This window comes from Mercenaria mercenaria, chromosome 16 (assembly GCF_021730395.1).
Source record: "Mercenaria mercenaria strain notata chromosome 16, MADL_Memer_1, whole genome shotgun sequence".
Lineage (NCBI taxonomy): Eukaryota > Metazoa > Mollusca > Bivalvia > Venerida > Veneridae > Mercenaria > Mercenaria mercenaria.
In genome coordinates this window covers 45,850,629-45,868,605 of record NC_069376.1, presented here as the reverse complement: position 1 = coordinate 45,868,605, position 17,977 = coordinate 45,850,629, and the positions used below count along the sequence as shown (strand labels likewise).

The window sequence follows — 17,977 nt, the reverse complement described above, 5'->3', positions numbered from 1 at the left end:
TCTTCAAAGTATTTGAATGAAAAAGTGGTCTATACTTCAGGGTTAAAGTTCTTCTTGAGATCTTATAAGATTTATGAAAGGTCAAAAACTGATAAATGACTGTCTCAGTATTGATCCTTACACTGTGTACTGTATATCCCTAAATAAGGGCCCCTTGTATAACAAACACACCCCTTTACCTTCACCCATCTTTTGAAAAAAAAAAAGCTGTAACCAGTCCAGATGATTATGAAAAATCTAAAATACCAGTCTAATAAAAGTTTTAAGTATGTAAAGGTGGTACAGAGAAAAAATGTCAGACCCTTGATCTGGAAGTTGCAAGCTTGCATCCTGTTGAAAGCAGAATTTGACTTTGGTCTCTGCAGTCTCTTTCAGAGGCGTAAATACTAGTACAGCCTAACGGCATGTATTGTTATGTAAACTATACTCGCACTTCTTCGCTTTCATTTAAACATAAGTCATTAAATATTTAATAAACTTGGATCAGTTTATAAAGCTATATTCTTCCACTGGTTGCATTATCATTTTACCGAAGTGTCCCATTGCTAACTCTTTGTCAGGCGGGTGAATAGAATCTCTGATTAGGCCTGTCATTAATAGAAAATTTTGTACTGATATAATGGCTGATGATAAAATATTGATACATGTATACATACCAACATGTCTTGGAAGAAGAAAATTCAGTTGAAGAAAACATTGTTAGCTTGACTATTCAAAGAATAGTAAGAGCCATTTTACATACTTAGTCGTCTACTTCCAAGTTTGCGTCCCACAGTGTCTCAATTTGGTTAAGGTTTGTATGTAAGGTGGTTACTCATTAATCTCTTTTGGGAATGGATTGAAACTTCATACACATGTACAGTGTGATGTTTTGTCAGCATTGTACATATTCCATAAATGAATTTGCGTCTTTAACAAAGTCAATTCACATAAGCACAAATTGCTCAAGGTTATCTATTGTGGTCACCCCATGTCCGGTTGTTGTAGTCAGTCATCAACAACTTGTCTGTTAACGCTCTAGAGGTTATACAGTTTTAGCCCAGTCTTGATGGAACTTAGTAGAATGTTATCCCCAATAAAGTCTTATGTGATTTCGTTACTGGGTCATCTGGGGACAAAAACTAGGTCACTAGGGCAATTAAAAGGAAATCCTTGTTAGCAAGGCAAGTGATCAAGACGCCACATTTTCTACTTGATATTCATAAATGTTTCAGATATTTGTCAGAATGTTTGCCTCTATGAAATCTAGGTCAAGTTTAAAGCTGGTTTGCAGATTTAGAATATAGGATAAATTTGTAACTTGGTTACAAAGGTGAAAAACTAGGTCACTATGTCAGATCATTGAAAAAAAAGACTTAGTTAATGATCTGCCTGATTTACATATAAAAGATGGCTTTAATGTTTGTCTCAGTTAAATCTATTTTATATGGTATCCCAAAAATGTTTTTGGCGGCCCTATACCAAAGCTGCTCAAATTATTCCAGTTTGTCATGAAGGCTCAGGTATATAGTCACTTTTTCATACATATATGTAGTATTTCGATCATACATATAGTGGATACTTATAAAAGTCTTGTCAGAATTTCAAATCAACTTAACATACTATTTCCATGCATGACCCTGTACAAAAATTTTTCACTCAGGTGAGCGATCTTAGGTTTCATTATTGCCTGCTTGTTAATCTTTTGTATATGCAAGCTGGTATGTTAGTTGCCACATAAACTTCACACACTCGTTCACTGTGATGATCTGACATGCATAACTCCTCTTCTATATCTTTGTGTTGCTTTTTCAAGAAGTTATGCCCCTTTTTAGACTTTTGGCATGCATTCATTTGATTTTATTCAGTGACATAACTTTTGAAAAGCTGAATGTTGCTCTCCCCTGAAAGCTCTTTTTTTTTTAACTGCCACTGTCCAAAGGAACAGGTATGAATCTGTACATTTATACATAATTATTGTGGTTTATGATAATAGTGCAAGACCTGATTGGATTTCAAGTTTCATTAACTTTACAGTTCTACAGACAAAGGTAGTGATACCTGTGTGATGAAATTATGTGGCCATTCTCATTCTTGTGTCTTTTGGGACTTGAATTTTAAAGTATTCAGCATTTTCACCTTTGATATTACAGTAAAACCTGTCTTAAGCAGCCAGTCAAGGGTGTGGGGAAAAGTGGCTGTTTACAGCAGGTGGCTGCTTAATGCAGATAATTTATAGAATAAATGACCATTTTGGGATATGGGACACAGGGTGCTTAAGACTTGTTGGCTGCTAATTAGAGGTGACCGCTTAAGGTAGTTCTGCACGTTTGATAAACCGGAAGTGATGGCGTAACGTCATTTATCCGGAAAACGTAGAATAAAGCCTGGATTTGGCGTACGGAAACGAAAATCATTTTATGAATTAATCGCAACCTGTGTGTAAATTTATTACATTGATGCTGTTGCTTTATTTCTAATGTCAAAATATGGTACTAAAATATATGACACGTTAAATAATTCAAAATAATGTCTTAAAATTAGCGTGAAATGTCCGGTTCATTTTAATTTCGGTCAGATATCTTAAAAATAAGCACACAGACATATACATTTTATTTCATCAAATTATAGACCATATCTTTATTTACAACTTTGAGAAGTTTAATCAAAATCTACATTGTAGAAAAATTTCTATCCGCAAAAATGTTCTGAAAGTTATTATTTTCCCATAGATTCCCATTATGAAATATTGCGTGAGGTCCATATTTTTCAAATCAGTCTAGCAAAATATCAAGCACACGACCCTATCCTTTTTATTTGCTGAATTTTCTAGGTATATTCTGAAGTTTTGAAAAATCAGAGTTTTATCAAATTCTACATTGTAGAAAAAAAATCGATCCAAACGTGCAGAACTACCTTAAGCAGGTTTTATTGTAAATGAAACTTGGTGATGTGTTATTAGATAAGAATATTTCCAGTAGCAAAATGCCTATCACCCTGACAATGTATAAACATCATACAGAACTTCATATTAATATTGATGGTTACCCTGACGATATTTGAACATTATGAAGCATTATTAATTGCCATTGTAACAATTACTATACCCCAATGATTTATTTCATTTAACTATAATCAGTACATATCGTTTGAAATTTGCGTTTAAATAATTGATACATAACAACCAGTTAGGCCAACACAAAATTAATAGGCATTTCATTCACCTTTAAGGCATGTATGAAATTTAGAAAATCTCCAGTTACTGGTTCTAATTGTGCTTTACTTATAATTTGGGATAAAGAATTGATAATCTTCATTTATATTCTGTTCAATATAAAAAACTTACAAGATATCTCATGTCTGTCTTCACTGAAATATTTGAGCCGCGCCATGAGAAAACCAGCATAGTGCATTTGCGACCAGCATGGATCCAGACCAGCCTGCGCATCCGTGCAGTTGGGTCAGAATCCATACTGTTTGCTTTCAAAGCCTATTGTAGTTAGAGAAACCGTTAGCGAACAGCATGGATCCTGACGGACTGTGGAAGCACAGGCTGGTCTGGATCCATGCTGGTCGCAAATCGCTATGTTGGTTTTCTCATGGCGCGACTCTTTTTATCTTTAGATAGTAGAAAATCCTCATCAGATATAACTAAATACATACATTAATTGTGAAGAGTAAAAAAGTACAGTTAGGTCAAAAATGAACTAATTCTGAATATTTGTTAAAAAGAATGTACATAAATGTTTATTTTATAAATATTTGCAAAAGCATTTCTGATGTTTTTCTTCCTTGGTGTCATTGTTTCCATATGTAACAGGAATACTTTTCTTCAGCTTTTTATATGTCAAAATGTTCTTAACCTTAAGCCTGCTGGCAGCAAGTGATTCTTTCTTTGTGGCCAGTGCAGACCAAGATCAGCCTGGGTCTGCTCTGTTCGCTATTCAGTAAGTAAATGTTCATTGAATACCCCATCTTATCAATAAATGGTACTGCCCAAATTGAATGATAGACCAGTCCATTTTGAAATTTAGCAGGGTAAAGGTTACAGTTTATAGCTTAACCCTATTTTATGGATAAAAATGACGTCCTTACTCCAGTTTGCACAGAAATGTTGTTATTCTTGAAAATGACCTATACTGATAATTATGCCATTTAAGACAATACAGTACATTAATTTGCCTGTCTTATGTTCATTTGAAGTGTCCTTGTTCTTGCTGTCAAATGTTCCCTGACATGTCATTAAAGTCATTTGTGCAATAAAAAATCCATTTACTAAGCAGGCCAGTTTAGGTACCAAAGTTCTTGGCTACATTATATCTCATATTTACTGAGTATCAATTGATGCTACTAGGGCAGGTACAATCTGATAGATGATTTGACAAATATTTGCATAATTATAAATCCATTGGTTGTAAATATTTACAGTGTCATTCATTTAAGCTAATTGATATTTATCTTACAAAATTAGTGTTAGATGACAATGGATGCCTGCCAGTTAGTGTACGCGGATGCACCCTCAGATATTGATCCACTGTAGAATGTAAAGTGCAAATTTCTTTGCAATTCACATAAAGCAATTAAGTTTTGTTTGATGTTATCTGGATGGGGCACCTGTTGCTGAATGGTAAATAGTTGCTGGCATGGGAAAGAACCCATCTAGTTGACTTAGTGAATGTTTTTTTTATTTTTGCATTTGTGTAAATTCTTGTCCGGGCTGTAACTCATTCATCAAGGGATTTTGAAATTACTTGGCATAAATGTTCTCCATAATGAGACGGCGTGTCTTGTTTCGCCTTTGCTTTTTTGGTGCATGTTCGTTTAGATCTGAAGAGAAGATTTTTATAAACATGATAAAGTTGTCTAAAGCATCATCAGAGTCATTGTATCATATCAAGAACTGACCAGGGTTGAGCCATTAAACCTGTGATGAATTTTTCTTCATTAAAGATCGAGTTTCATGTTTCTGTAGCCTGTAACTGTATGCACAGGCCCATGTTTCCTAGCTCCAAGGTTAAGGTCACACTTAGAAGTCAAAGGTTAACATGGGTTCTGTCTTGAGGGTGATTTGTTGTAACCATACTGTAACTTTAGGGGTTTTTGTTATGACAATACTGCAATTTGAGAGTGCTCTGTTATGACCATACTGTGTCTTGAGGGGGCTCTGTTGTAACTGTACTTAACTTGTGGGGGTTCTTTGAAGAACATGCCGTTATCTGAGGGGGTTGTGTCATGACTATGCCGTAGCTCAAGCCTGCTACTTTAAGAACAATCAATAATAATTTGTTAACTGAACCACCTTATTTCAGTCAGAAATTTTTAAGGGGCTTTACAAAGTTCACTGTCACAGATTTTTAAACTTGATGTTTCATCGATTAGTATACTGAAATAATTTTTAAAGATAAAATAGTCATTTGGCACTATTGTATCTCGACATGATATTGAGTGCAAAACAAATATCTGGTTAACAATTAAACAGTCTTGTTTACCGTTGTAAAATGTTTTTTAAAAATAGGTTTATTTAATACTTAAAATGATATTAATCTATAGGGCGTGTACCACACACTTTGCTATGACATCTAGTTAATGTTATTCAAGACTTGTATTTATTTACCACAACTTGTGCCTTGTGCGTAAAAACATGGAGTAAAAACTGTTAATGTAAGGATAGTTATATCAATATGTTATATTGATGATATATTGATAAAATGTTAATATGCCAAAGCGTATACTGCTCCAGATCTGAGGGTCTCTGTGCCTTTTGATATATTAAATTGCAAGAAGATGGCAGCCCCTGGTTCAAGTAATTAGTCTGGCTACTGACTAGATAATTCTTTTCAATTTTTTTTAACCATTTCTGATATATTCTGACCAACCTTTCTTGATTCTGATTATCTACCAGCGTTTTTTGAGAAGAAAAGGGACTTAACAACACAAAATTTGAATAACCTCAAGAGTTATCTCCTGTGAACAAAACACAGGGATTACCAGTAGTATCAATAAACATATGATACATACAGAAATGCTGTATGGACATTTCCACTATAAAGCCTGTAAAGTGTAAATTTCTGTTGTTCTGACAAATTACGTACTGGGCAGTAATTAAAAATGTATAATATATAGTTCTGTAATCTCTACTTGTACTTGGAGAAAAAGTTTAATTAAACTGTATGAAAGTCTTCCAGATTTTCAGGTAATAATTTCTCAATTTGTTGCTGTGTGACCATCAGTAATTATAAAAAAGACCATTAATTATTATTACAATTATCATTATATAACATTAAGTTGACATGACATGGCTGTCAGTTACCATTGCATGCCAAGACAATCAATTTTTCTTGCATGACTGTTATTTTTTTTAACTTGCATGATTATCAGTTATCATGCTAAGTAATGATTGTCTGTTCTCTTTACATGATATCATTTAATGAATCAGTTATTGTTTTATGACTTAAGTTATTTATGACTATCAGTTATCATTGTATGACTATCAGTTATCACTTTATGACTATCAGTTATCATTTTATGACAATCAGTTATCACTATGACTCTCAGTTATCACTTTATTACTATCAGTTATCGTTTTATGCCTATCAGTTATCCTTTTATGACTATCAGTTATCATTATCTACATTATCATTTATGACTATCAGTTATCATTTTGACATCATGTATCAGTACATTATGAACAATCATTTATGTTCAGTTTATTATGACTTTTATCATTATGATTATCATTATCAGCACAGTATTATGCATGTTCCTTACTATCAGTATCGTTTATGATATCAGTTATCTTTATGACTTCAGTTATTTTATGACTATCAGTTATCTTATGACTATCAGTTATCACTTTATGACTATCAGTTATCAGTTTTATGACATCGTTATCACTGACTATGACTATCAGTTATCACTTTATGACTATCAGTTATGTTTTATGACTATCAGTTATCATTTTATGACTATCAGTTATCACTTTATGACTATCAGTTATCACTTTATGACTATCAGTTATCGTTTTATGACTATCAGTTATCACTTTATGACTATCAGTTATCACTTTATGACTATCAGTTATCATTTTATGACTATCAGTTATCACTTTATGACTATCAGTTATCACTTTATGACTATCAGTTATCATTTTATGACAATCAGTTATCACTATGACTATCAGTTATCACTTTATGACTATCAGTTATCACTTTCTGACTATCAGTTATCATTTTATGACTATCAGTTAAAGTTTTATGACTATCGGTTATCACTTTATGACTATCAGTTATCGTTTTATGACTATCAGTTATCACTTTATGACTTAGTTATCATTCCATGAGATGATGAGTATGATCTGCTGCATTGCATGACTATCATTACATGATTAGCAATTAATTATATGACTTTATTTTTGACAGTGCTTCACTCCATACACGACTATATAATATTTTATTTGCATTCAGTGACTCTGATTCCATCGAAATTCTTTGTGTAGGAATTCATTCAGTGCTTACAGATTATTAATAGTTCTACGGGTGCCACCATGCAGAAATTATGCCAGGAAAGCACCTTAGTCTTCCTCTTTATCAATGTCATATGACCTTAATTGTGTCTGTGTGACTCTGAACCAATTTTTATTATATGACTATTAGTTATCATTCAGTGAACTATTATAATTACAGAGACAAAAGAAAGAAGAATGGCACCAGATCCAGATAACTACTACTTCCAGCCTAATGCGAAACAGAAGTAAGTATAAATTTAGATACATTAATCTAAATTATACTTCCACCCAGTCATGTATCCTCTTAAAGTGCATAACATGTACAATTAAGATCACAAGGTAATGAGGTATTGTCTTCGCGATTGAACTGTCCATTCATTTGTCTGTTAGCCCAGATATCTGTCCATTCGTACGAACCTGATTGCCTATAGCCCACATTAATGACCTGATTTAGTTTTTACTCACACTCAACAATCCTTGTGGCAAGACCTACAAACTGAACTACATATAGGTGACCTTGACATATGACCTTCATCTTCCAACTTAAAACCTTAATAATGTTTTTGGTTCTACCACCCTCATATTAAATGACCCAATTTAGTTCATACTCACACTCGACAAACCTTGTGGTAAGACCTACAAACTGACCTTATATAGATGACCTTGACCTTTATATGATCTTCACCTTAAACTTTAAATGTGAAAAAAAAACACACTATCTCGGGGGTGTGATTTTGCATTTTAAAAATGCAGCTGCATGTTTTACAGGTAGATCTGGTAAATATTCCATATACATGTATACATTACCATCATGGAAATATAAAAGAATACAGTTATTTTGTGGCTCCTTTAAAAACTCTATTATTTAAAAGAAGACTAACTGAAATTTTAAAAATTACAGTTCTTAAGATAATTATTTTCAGCTTTTAAATGAAATGAAGTGAAAATTTGTATAAAAATTAAAAAAAATATAAAAAGGACTTAGGTCAAATTGAGCAGTGGTTTATGCAGCAGTGGGTTGGGGGCAGGTGATTTTGTCCGTTCTCTTGAAATAACCTGTTTTCATCTGCTATTAAAAGTTATAGCTGCTTGAAGGTTACTCTTTTATCTAAGATTTGTTGACATGACTTTTAACTTAAGGAAAAAACAATCTTCTCCTTTACAGTGTAAGAATAAAGATTTATTGATGTTATATTGATTTTGTTCATTTCAGATCCTTGCCACATTACGATACCTCTGAGGAAGCCTTGTTAGATGAAATAGAGAAAGAATTTGAGTTGTGATCGGTGGTCACGTGTTACATACAGAATTGTGATGCTCTGTTTCAGTGTATCGTCATCATTCTTTTAACCCTTCCCATGCTAAATTTCTATAATGGACTGGTCCATCTTCCAATTTGGATAGTACCATTTATCATTTGAAGGGGTGTTTACTGAAAATTTACTGACTGAAAAGCGAACAGTGCAGACCATGATCAGACTGCATGGATGTGCAGGCTGATCTTGGTCTACACTGGTCGCAATGGCAGAATAAATCGTCTTTAGCATGGTAAGGGTTAAATTTAAACCATTATATCATTTACTCTGATATCATTAATATTTATCGGGGACTACTTTTTGTTCATTTTGTTATTGTTCTGATCTGTGATATAAGGTTCCAAGGAACAAATAGAAATTCCCATTTATTTCATCCTAAAAAGTTAAAATCCATGAATTCATATCAGATTCTGCATTAAAAAAAACACAACACTTGATGCCCATGAAATTATATGGTTTCGCAGTGTCGTGTATTGTAATGTGGTCTTTTGAATATCATATGTATACATGTATCATGAAGGTGTTTATTTCTGAGATCATTTACTACAAGCAGTCTTTCGTGATATCATGATTCTTTCATTTGTTATTTCATGTCCAATTCATTATGATTTAAGTTCGAAACTTATACCGGTTCATTAAAATGTTAAATTTCCTTTCTGCTTGGTTGCAGTTAAATTAGCACAGAGATAAATGAAACTTTCCATGAATATTCATTCTGTAACTACAGATAGCTCACCAAAAGTTTGGTAATAAAGATTTGCTATAAATAAAGTTACAACAACTTTAATATTTGCCATTCTGGACCCATAGTCATAAGTGTTTTAAGTCTGCTGAACAGCTAAAGTTACTTTTTGCCCTATATATGAAAATTTCTACGGATTTTTAGCTCATGTTGAGCTTTTGTGACCGCTCAATGTCCGTCGTCGTCGTGCATCAGTCAACAATTTCTAAAAAAATCTTCTTGAAAACCACTGGGCAGAATTACACCAAACTTCACAGGAATGATCCTTGGCTGGCCCCTTCCAAAATTGTTCAAAGAATTGAATTCCATGCAGAACTCTGGTTGCCATGGCAACCGAAAGGAAAAACTTTAAAAATCTTCTTATGCAAAACCGCAAGGCATAGAGCCTTGATATTTGGCATGTGACATCATCTAATGGTCCTCTATGAAGATTGTTCAGGTTGTGCCCCTGGGGTGAAAAGAGGCCCCACCCTGGGGGTCACAAGTTTTACATAGACTTATATAGGAAAAAACTTCAAAAGTCTTCTTGTCTAAAACCACAAGACCTAGGCCTTTGATATTTGGTATGTAGCATTGCCTCATGGTCCTTTACCAAAATTGTTCAAATTACAACTCTGGTGTGAAAAGAGGCCCTGCCCTGGGGGTCTCAAGTTTTACATAGACTTGTATAGGAAAACTTCAAAAATTTTCTTGCCTTAAACTGGAAGGCCTAGGCTTTTGATATTTGGTATGTTGCATTGCCTTGTGGTCCTCTACCAAAATTGTTCAAATTATGCCCCTGGGATGAATAGAGGCCCTGTCCTAGGGGTCACAAATTTAACATAGAATTATATAGTCGAAAAAAATACAATTTTTTTTATCTTTAAGTTCAAGGCCTAGACCTTTGATATTTGGTATGTAGCATTGCCTAGTAGATCTCTAACAAGATTGTTCAAATTATGCCCCTTGGGTGGATAGAGAACCTGTCCCGGGGTTCACTTGTTATATGAGTTATATAGGAATATATACTTAAAGAATTATCAGATCATATTTCCTAGACTGTTCAATTATAATTACCTGATGACCTCAATCGATTAGGGGTTACTTGACTGTGACCTTGACCTACTGACCTACTTTTTTGTTTTTTAAGATACAGCCTTGAAACTTGGATGGCATGTACAGTTTTGCACACCAGTCTTAACACTGACTTTCAGTGACAGTGAATGTGACCTACTGACCTACTTTCTAATATTCTAGCATCTGTGTGCCATTTTAAACATGTGGCTCATATTACTCAGGTGAGCGATTTAGGGTCATCATGACCCTCTTGTTAATTTTTAGGAAACTTGGCTTAAATATGGCGTACACTACAACAAATTGCTTTGTAAAGTTTCTGCAGTACAATTTTACAAAGGATGGTATGGCAATTTAAATTTATAGAGGTTTGAAGTTTAAGTTTGACTGTCAGACTTAGAATGTTGATGAATACAAATGGTGTTACTGATTGCATGATTCAATACTTTGACTTTATACATCATTACTTGTCATAGATGTGTGATATCTGCTTGCAATGTGTGATATCATTTGTAATACAGTGTGTTATAACTTGTGTAATACATGAAAAATGTTGCTGAAACCTGTGATATATTACTAGAATTAAATACTGTGAAATCATTAATATTCGTGGGGGACTAATTTTCATGGATTTCGTGGTCGAGTCAATCCACGAAATTTAATCCAAACAAACAAGTAAAACTCCCATTCATTTTATGTTCTAATGTTGAAATCCACGAATTCATATCCCCATGAAATTGCCATTTTAACCCAAACCACGAATTTCATGCCCACGAAATTAAATGATTTTACAGTAGTCATTACATTGTTAGTTCAAGACATGACTGAATACATTTGGAACTGTATCATTTAAACAAGTACTGAATGTGGCTCTCTTTAGAATTAGATTTAATGTCATTTTACCCAAAGATGATTGACCATCCAGCTGTTTGAGAGAAAAATACCTTGTGTATATCTTATGTTTAATTGTGCTCAGTTTTTATGTGACATGCTGTGAAACATTATTTTTTGTTGGGAGACTAATTTTCTTGGATTTCATGGTTGAGTCAGTGCACCAAGTTAACTCTTACCCTGCTGAATTTCTATAATGAACTTGTCCATCTTTCAGTTCGGACGGTACTAATAACTGTTAAAAGGGGTGCATACCAAAAAGGTACTGACTGAATGGCGAACAGTGCAGATCATGATCTGACTGCATGGATGTGCAGGCTGATTATGATCTGCACTGGTCACAAAGACAGAACCAGTCGTGTCTAGCATGGGTTATATCCAAGTGCGCTAGTAAAATTCCAATTTACATTATGTTCAAAATTTAACTCCAAGAATTTAAGTCTGCAAGAAATAGTGATTTTGCTCAAAACCACAAGATTTCCTGCCCACAAAATATATTGGTTCCACAGTCTAACATATTTAGTTATCAGGAAAAAAATCACTTTCTTTTTCTTCTTCACTTGTTGTGTTATATAAATTACAGAAGGATCTTATGCTTTTTTTTTTTGTCACTAGACAAGTGTAATATAATCTTTGATCTGATTATTTAATAGCACAAACTGATAACAAATTTCATTGGATTACTGAAAAATCATTTGGGTACTGTATATTTCATGTCACTTTAATATGGCTGTTTCATTGTCATTACCAGTATCCATATTCATATATCAGAATTTGCGATTTGTACTTTCAAGTTGTTTGATCTTTGCGATTATATTTAAGACATAATTTTTGACTTGTACTTTTGGATAGTATTAGCCAATATAGAACTATTGCAAAATATACACCCAATGCACAGTACCATTATCTGCAAAATAGATTTTTAACTGAAGTGTGAAAGAAGTGCAAAACTGAAGTATTTCACGGCTAGAAGAATAGAAATAAATTACTTTGCGCTTTTTATTTCCCCCTATTCTGTATTTATTATGATATATAGCTTTTTCACTTGTTGATGAGGCTTTAAAAGACGTTTTCTTATGTCTGGTTTTGTTACTATATATAGTAAAATCTGTGATGTTCAATGCCCAACGAACATTTTGTTCTAAAACTTTCTTGTGTTCTGTCCTGGAAATTGTTCCTTATGTTGTAAGGTAGTGGACATAGTAAATTTCTGTTCTGTGTATAATTTTCGACTTTCTCTGGAAATTTTCTTACATGAACTGTATTAACCTTTACCCTGCTAAATTTCAAAAATGGACTGTTCCATCGTTCAGTTTGGGCGGTACCTTTTATTATTCAAAGGGGACAGGTTTACTGAAAATTTACAAACTGAATAGCGAACAGTGCAGACCATGACCAGCTGGTACGGACATGCAGGCTGATCTTGGTCTGCACTGGTTGCAAAGGCAAAACCACCCGCGCCAGCAGGCTTAAAGGTTAATGGTCAGAGAATGCTAAAATGACAAACAAAATGGCATAGAATAACATGTAATGTGTTAGGTTTATTAATGGAATTTAATACGAATGACAAGAAGGAAACTTTGTAAAGCATTATTTTTTTTTTATTATTGCATTAGAGAGTGTTGTATTCTTTTAGGAAACTGGAGTGAAATGTTTGAATTTGTCACATGAAAATTGGAAATGACCAAGTTTCTAAGATGAGGGTTGAATTTATTAAGTTGTTGTCACATATATAAAAAGATTCTGATGTACAGTTGTAGAATAGTATATCATTAATTTTCATCTTTCAAGTTATTTTAGCAGATTTAATTTTAAAACTACTGCTACTAGTATTTACTTATCTCATATAATTTTTCTTTTGCATTTCTTGAAAGTACTGATTCCTCTATTGATATTCTGAGATTTTGACGTTTTTAAGGATTTTTAAGTCTTAGCAATTTTCAAAAGATTTATGTTAATAAATTAAACCTTGGAATATATTTTTGAAGAATTAATTAGTCATGGAACAGCATTATTGAAATAGACATGAGGCAGAAATCTAACATATTTCTTTTTGCCACAAAATTGTCAATGATTGCTCATAATTTATTTACCTTCCAGTTAAATAAAATTACTTTATTATTTAATAATAATTGTTCCAGCATTCAGTTTTCATATATAATAGAGTAAGCTAAGTGAAGTTTGAATTAAGTTATGCTTTACTAAGTTACTGGAACTTGGGATAAACATAGTAATGTGCATGCCTTAATTTCATCTATTTTCATTAACCTATCAGGTAGAATGTTGCCCTCATTTTTCTACAGGTGTATTTAAATCTGGACATTAGATTAGGCCAAATGAATGTTGTATAATCAATCACTTAAAAATCTTACATTTTACCAACCGTCATGCTTTTGGTTTAAACAGTATTTCATTGATATAATTACAATTGTTACGGTAAATTGTTAAATATACAAACATAGAGGATTGAGTAGGAAGCTATAATCTTTTTTAGAAACTCTCTCCCTATAAATAATGTAATTTCAATGGTAACAATATAAACAATCCATCATTTAAATATTAACCTTTGTAAAATTGTAAATCTTACATTTTACCCATCATGCTTTTCTTGATACTGCTAAAGTTTGGTTTTCTTATGCCTATATTCACATATAATGAAGTCTTGCACATTGTAGCATTTTTCATCTATCATTTTATAATTAATCTTACAAAATATAAAGACAGTTGCAAGACTAAACTTTTTAGGAAAAAAAGCTTGTTGGCTATCAAATTGTAAAAATAAAGTTACAAAAACTGTAATATTGAATCTAGAGAGCATTACATGTTTATCCAAAGTTACAGATCATCCCTTTGCTGTAGATTTAGAATAGTTATTTATTTCCTTTGGTGTTTCATGAAAGTTCTCATACTAAAGATATTACATGTATATAGCAATATGTGTAAAATATTGTTCTGACTCGAGGCAACAACATTAAAACAAATATAAAGCATTACAGTGAATGTTGTTATGGCAATTTTAGTGAAAAACTATTTGTTATATAATGTTACCAGTTAAAAGTAAGGATGTGTGTGCAGTTGAAACTTGATTACTTTAAACTTAACCCATTGTTGTAAAACTGAGCTTAAGAGGCCAGTCTATAAACTCCAGCATCTAATTGGTTATTTCTTAGCACAGTCTTGAAATTGACCAATGGCAAGCCTGCATTTTCAGACTGGTCTGTTTGAAAAAGTTGAAATTTGGGTAGCATGAGACAAGACTGAAACTGAGATGGATTGGATTTGTTTTCATGTACTTCTGAAGCTCGGTATCTGAAACTTCAGGGATTTAGCATTTTACTTTAAGATAATTGAAATTCAACATAAAATGATATTTTGTGCACATGTTTTCAGGATGGGACTTGAAAATGTCTTCAAGATAGCTGAAATGTTGAGATAAGCGAGTTCGAAATATCGAGTTTCAACTGTTTTTACACATTATTTATCAACAAAATGTTGCAACAGTGGAAGCTTAACTGAAAAAAAGATGTCAAATGATTATTTATTATGAATGGTTGATGTAATATTGTATGTTACAAAATGTAGAATTATCCGGTTCTAAATGTCAAGTAATGCCATTTTACAGTAATATTGTTTCTTATTACTGGTAATATTGTATGTTTTGTTGATACTTTAAGCCAGAAATGTTTTTATGGTATAAGGTTTAGGGTATGTACAGTCTAAGGATTTTTCTGCTACCCTCGTTTAGACTAGGAAAAATCCCCTTACCAAAATGTTTATTATTGCATTCTTGTAAATTTATTTTTTCATTTATTGACAGGACAGACCTGGATTTACAAAACTTCTTATCATCTGTTTTAGGCAATGGCCTCATTATTTATCTAAGATTGAAAAACTCTTTCATAGATGTAAAATTCAAACCATTGCATTTTTATTTTTCTACAGAATTTAACAAATTATCCTCGTATAGTGAGACAATAGTTACAGTCACTCGATGTTGCAAGGGGATTAGCAAAATGTTCGAGTTTATAATCCTTAGTTTTGAGCAGTCCTAACACAGATAATATAAAGAAAACATCTAGGGACCACAAATTCTTGATTGAGGCCAGATACTCAAGACATCAAATGTTCAAGGCAGTAGTGTTCAGCTATAAATTTTAAGTCCAGAAAATATTACACATTCAGTTGCATCATTTAGTAAACCAGCTATATGCCATATTTCAAAAGAAAAGCAATTATTACTTTATCATCAATCATTTATTTTCTGTGAATATTTATTAAACTGACATTCAAATTTTTTTGTCATTCCCTACCTTCCATCGTTGAATCTCCTTCCTCTAACACACCCCATTTCCACAGCTACTGCACATAACTTGATTTATTTTTTCACATTTTTGAAGTTTACATGATCACAACAATAAATTGATAAGAATTCTGCTGTCAAGTTTTATTTGAACTCAGAATTATAAAGAAGTCTATAGTTATACATTGCTAAATTCACCCTTCATGTCTAAACCAGTGTAAAAGTCATTAACATTCATGGGGGATTAATTTTTGTCGGTTTTGTGTTAGTGTCAATCGACAAAATTCATTTACTGCCTCTGTGGCCAAGTGTTAAAAGTCGCTGACTTGAAATTGCTTGCTCCTCACCGATGCAAGTGTCAAACCTAGCTTTTGGTGTAGAATTTTTCATGTGAGGAAGCTATCCAGCTGGCTTATGGAAGATGATACTCTAACCAGGTGCCCGCTAATGCCTGGACAATTCTTTGATTGTAAGCTAAATTGGGTTGATGTAACTTGAAACCTAACAAAAACAGAAACCAAATTAATTCTAGAGAAAGAAAAATTTATTTATTTTGATTATTGAATTTCATGATTTTAAACCTCCTTGAAATAGGAGCTGTGGCCAAAACCACAAAATTTTATGCCAAAGAAAGTAAATGAAATATATTTTGCTTATCATCCCTTCCAGATATTTCACGTTAGAGGATTTGTTTCTTGTGTGCTAAATAGTTGTTGCATGTTCTTCGATGTTAACGGTTATTTCCTAAAAACCCTATTTAAGGTTGAAACTTGCTTCTTAATATGTAACTTTCAGATGTTATAATGAACTGGCATGTCATGAATTGTATACAAATGTAATTCTGTTCTCAGTCACATTTCACTGGAGTTTATAAAGAACTTTTTGATGACTTTTATAATGTTTTGCTCAATTAATCCAAGTACATGTACTTTTCAGACTTATTTATAAAACTTAAGCGACTGTATAACACACAGATGTGTTGAAAATGTTTATGTTAAAGACAGTAGAGACGGTTTGCTTTCATACTTTAACAGGTATGTGAACATATTTCTTACTTTGTTGCAGTAAGTGTCTTTGGGTTCAAAATTAAAAATATCGCCAATTCTTCTACATTATATAGCTGGACACCTTCTACTATACCTGTAAAATCAAATTTAGAAGTTTTGAAAATGCAAGTTTAATTTAAGGGGCATTTAGAAGTTTTGAAAATGCAAGTTTAATTTAAGGGGCAACTTTATTAGATCTATTGTACAGTTTATAACACTTTCAGTATGTATATATATTTATTACACGTATGTACATACAAGTATGAAAGCACAGCCTCTCTAGTATCTGTCGGGTCACAACACTTACTGTGATAATATCATTCTGTCCAATATTTTGCCATTTCTGTTTATTTTGATAACAGTTTTATGTTTACAGCAAGATATTTGAATGTTTACACGTTGCAATTGTTTGATGAGCATTCTGTCCACATTTTATACACTGTTGAAAGAAATAAAACTTTATGAAACTGAAAACCTACTTTGTTTCATGTTTCACGTGATTCAGACCAAGAGGAAGAAAAACACTCGCTCCACTTAAGTAACACAAAATTTCAGATACATTAGGAACACATTTAGTGGCATGCTTAGACACTATCTGATTCAGTATATAAACACAGCTGTTAGTAAAACACTTATCCCCCATTATGGCCTGTAGGAGACAAGTGTGTATGAAACTTTGTTTGCTGTGACCTTGACCTTTGAACTAAATGACACGAAAACAACAGGGGCCATGGTATGAAGACTGACAGCCAAAGTGATCTAAAATAAGTAAGTTGAATCTGTATTCAGTCTAGAGATCACTGTCACTTTGACCTTAGGACTTACTGAACCCCAAAATAAGGGTTACTCAACTGACCACAGGCAATCATCGGATGATCCTATGAAGTTTGACGACTGTAGACCAAAGCTAGTTAGAGAAAACTGTTCAGTCTTGAGGTCACTTTAACCTTGACTTTTGACCGACAGACCCCAAAAAGACACAGGCAACCATCCTATGATGTTTAACTACTGTAAGCCAAAGCATTCTCGAGTTATTTAGCAGAAACAGTTTTCAGTCTCGATGACCGAACAATAGGAGGTCATCTACTGACCCTAACCAACACGTTATTAAGTTCGACCATTGTGAGACAAAGTATTCCCAAGTCA

General features: G+C 33.0%; 1 protein-coding gene across 2 annotated transcripts in view; it reads left to right on the top strand.

The window, feature by feature from the left end:
• The window catches only part of LOC123541221 (putative uncharacterized protein DDB_G0293878), a 32,074-nt gene extending 14,770 nt beyond the window's left edge, over positions 1 to 17,304 (top strand). For both annotated transcript variants that reach the window (XM_045326637.2, XM_045326638.2), the window contains 2 exons: positions 7,662 to 7,728; positions 8,697 to 17,304. In XM_045326637.2, the coding sequence (XP_045182572.2) occupies positions 7,662 to 7,728; positions 8,697 to 8,766 (137 nt within the window). In that variant the 3' untranslated portion in view covers positions 8,767 to 17,304. The remainder of the gene's footprint in view (positions 1 to 7,661; positions 7,729 to 8,696) is intronic.
• The last annotated feature ends 673 nt before the right edge of the window (positions 17,305 to 17,977 follow it).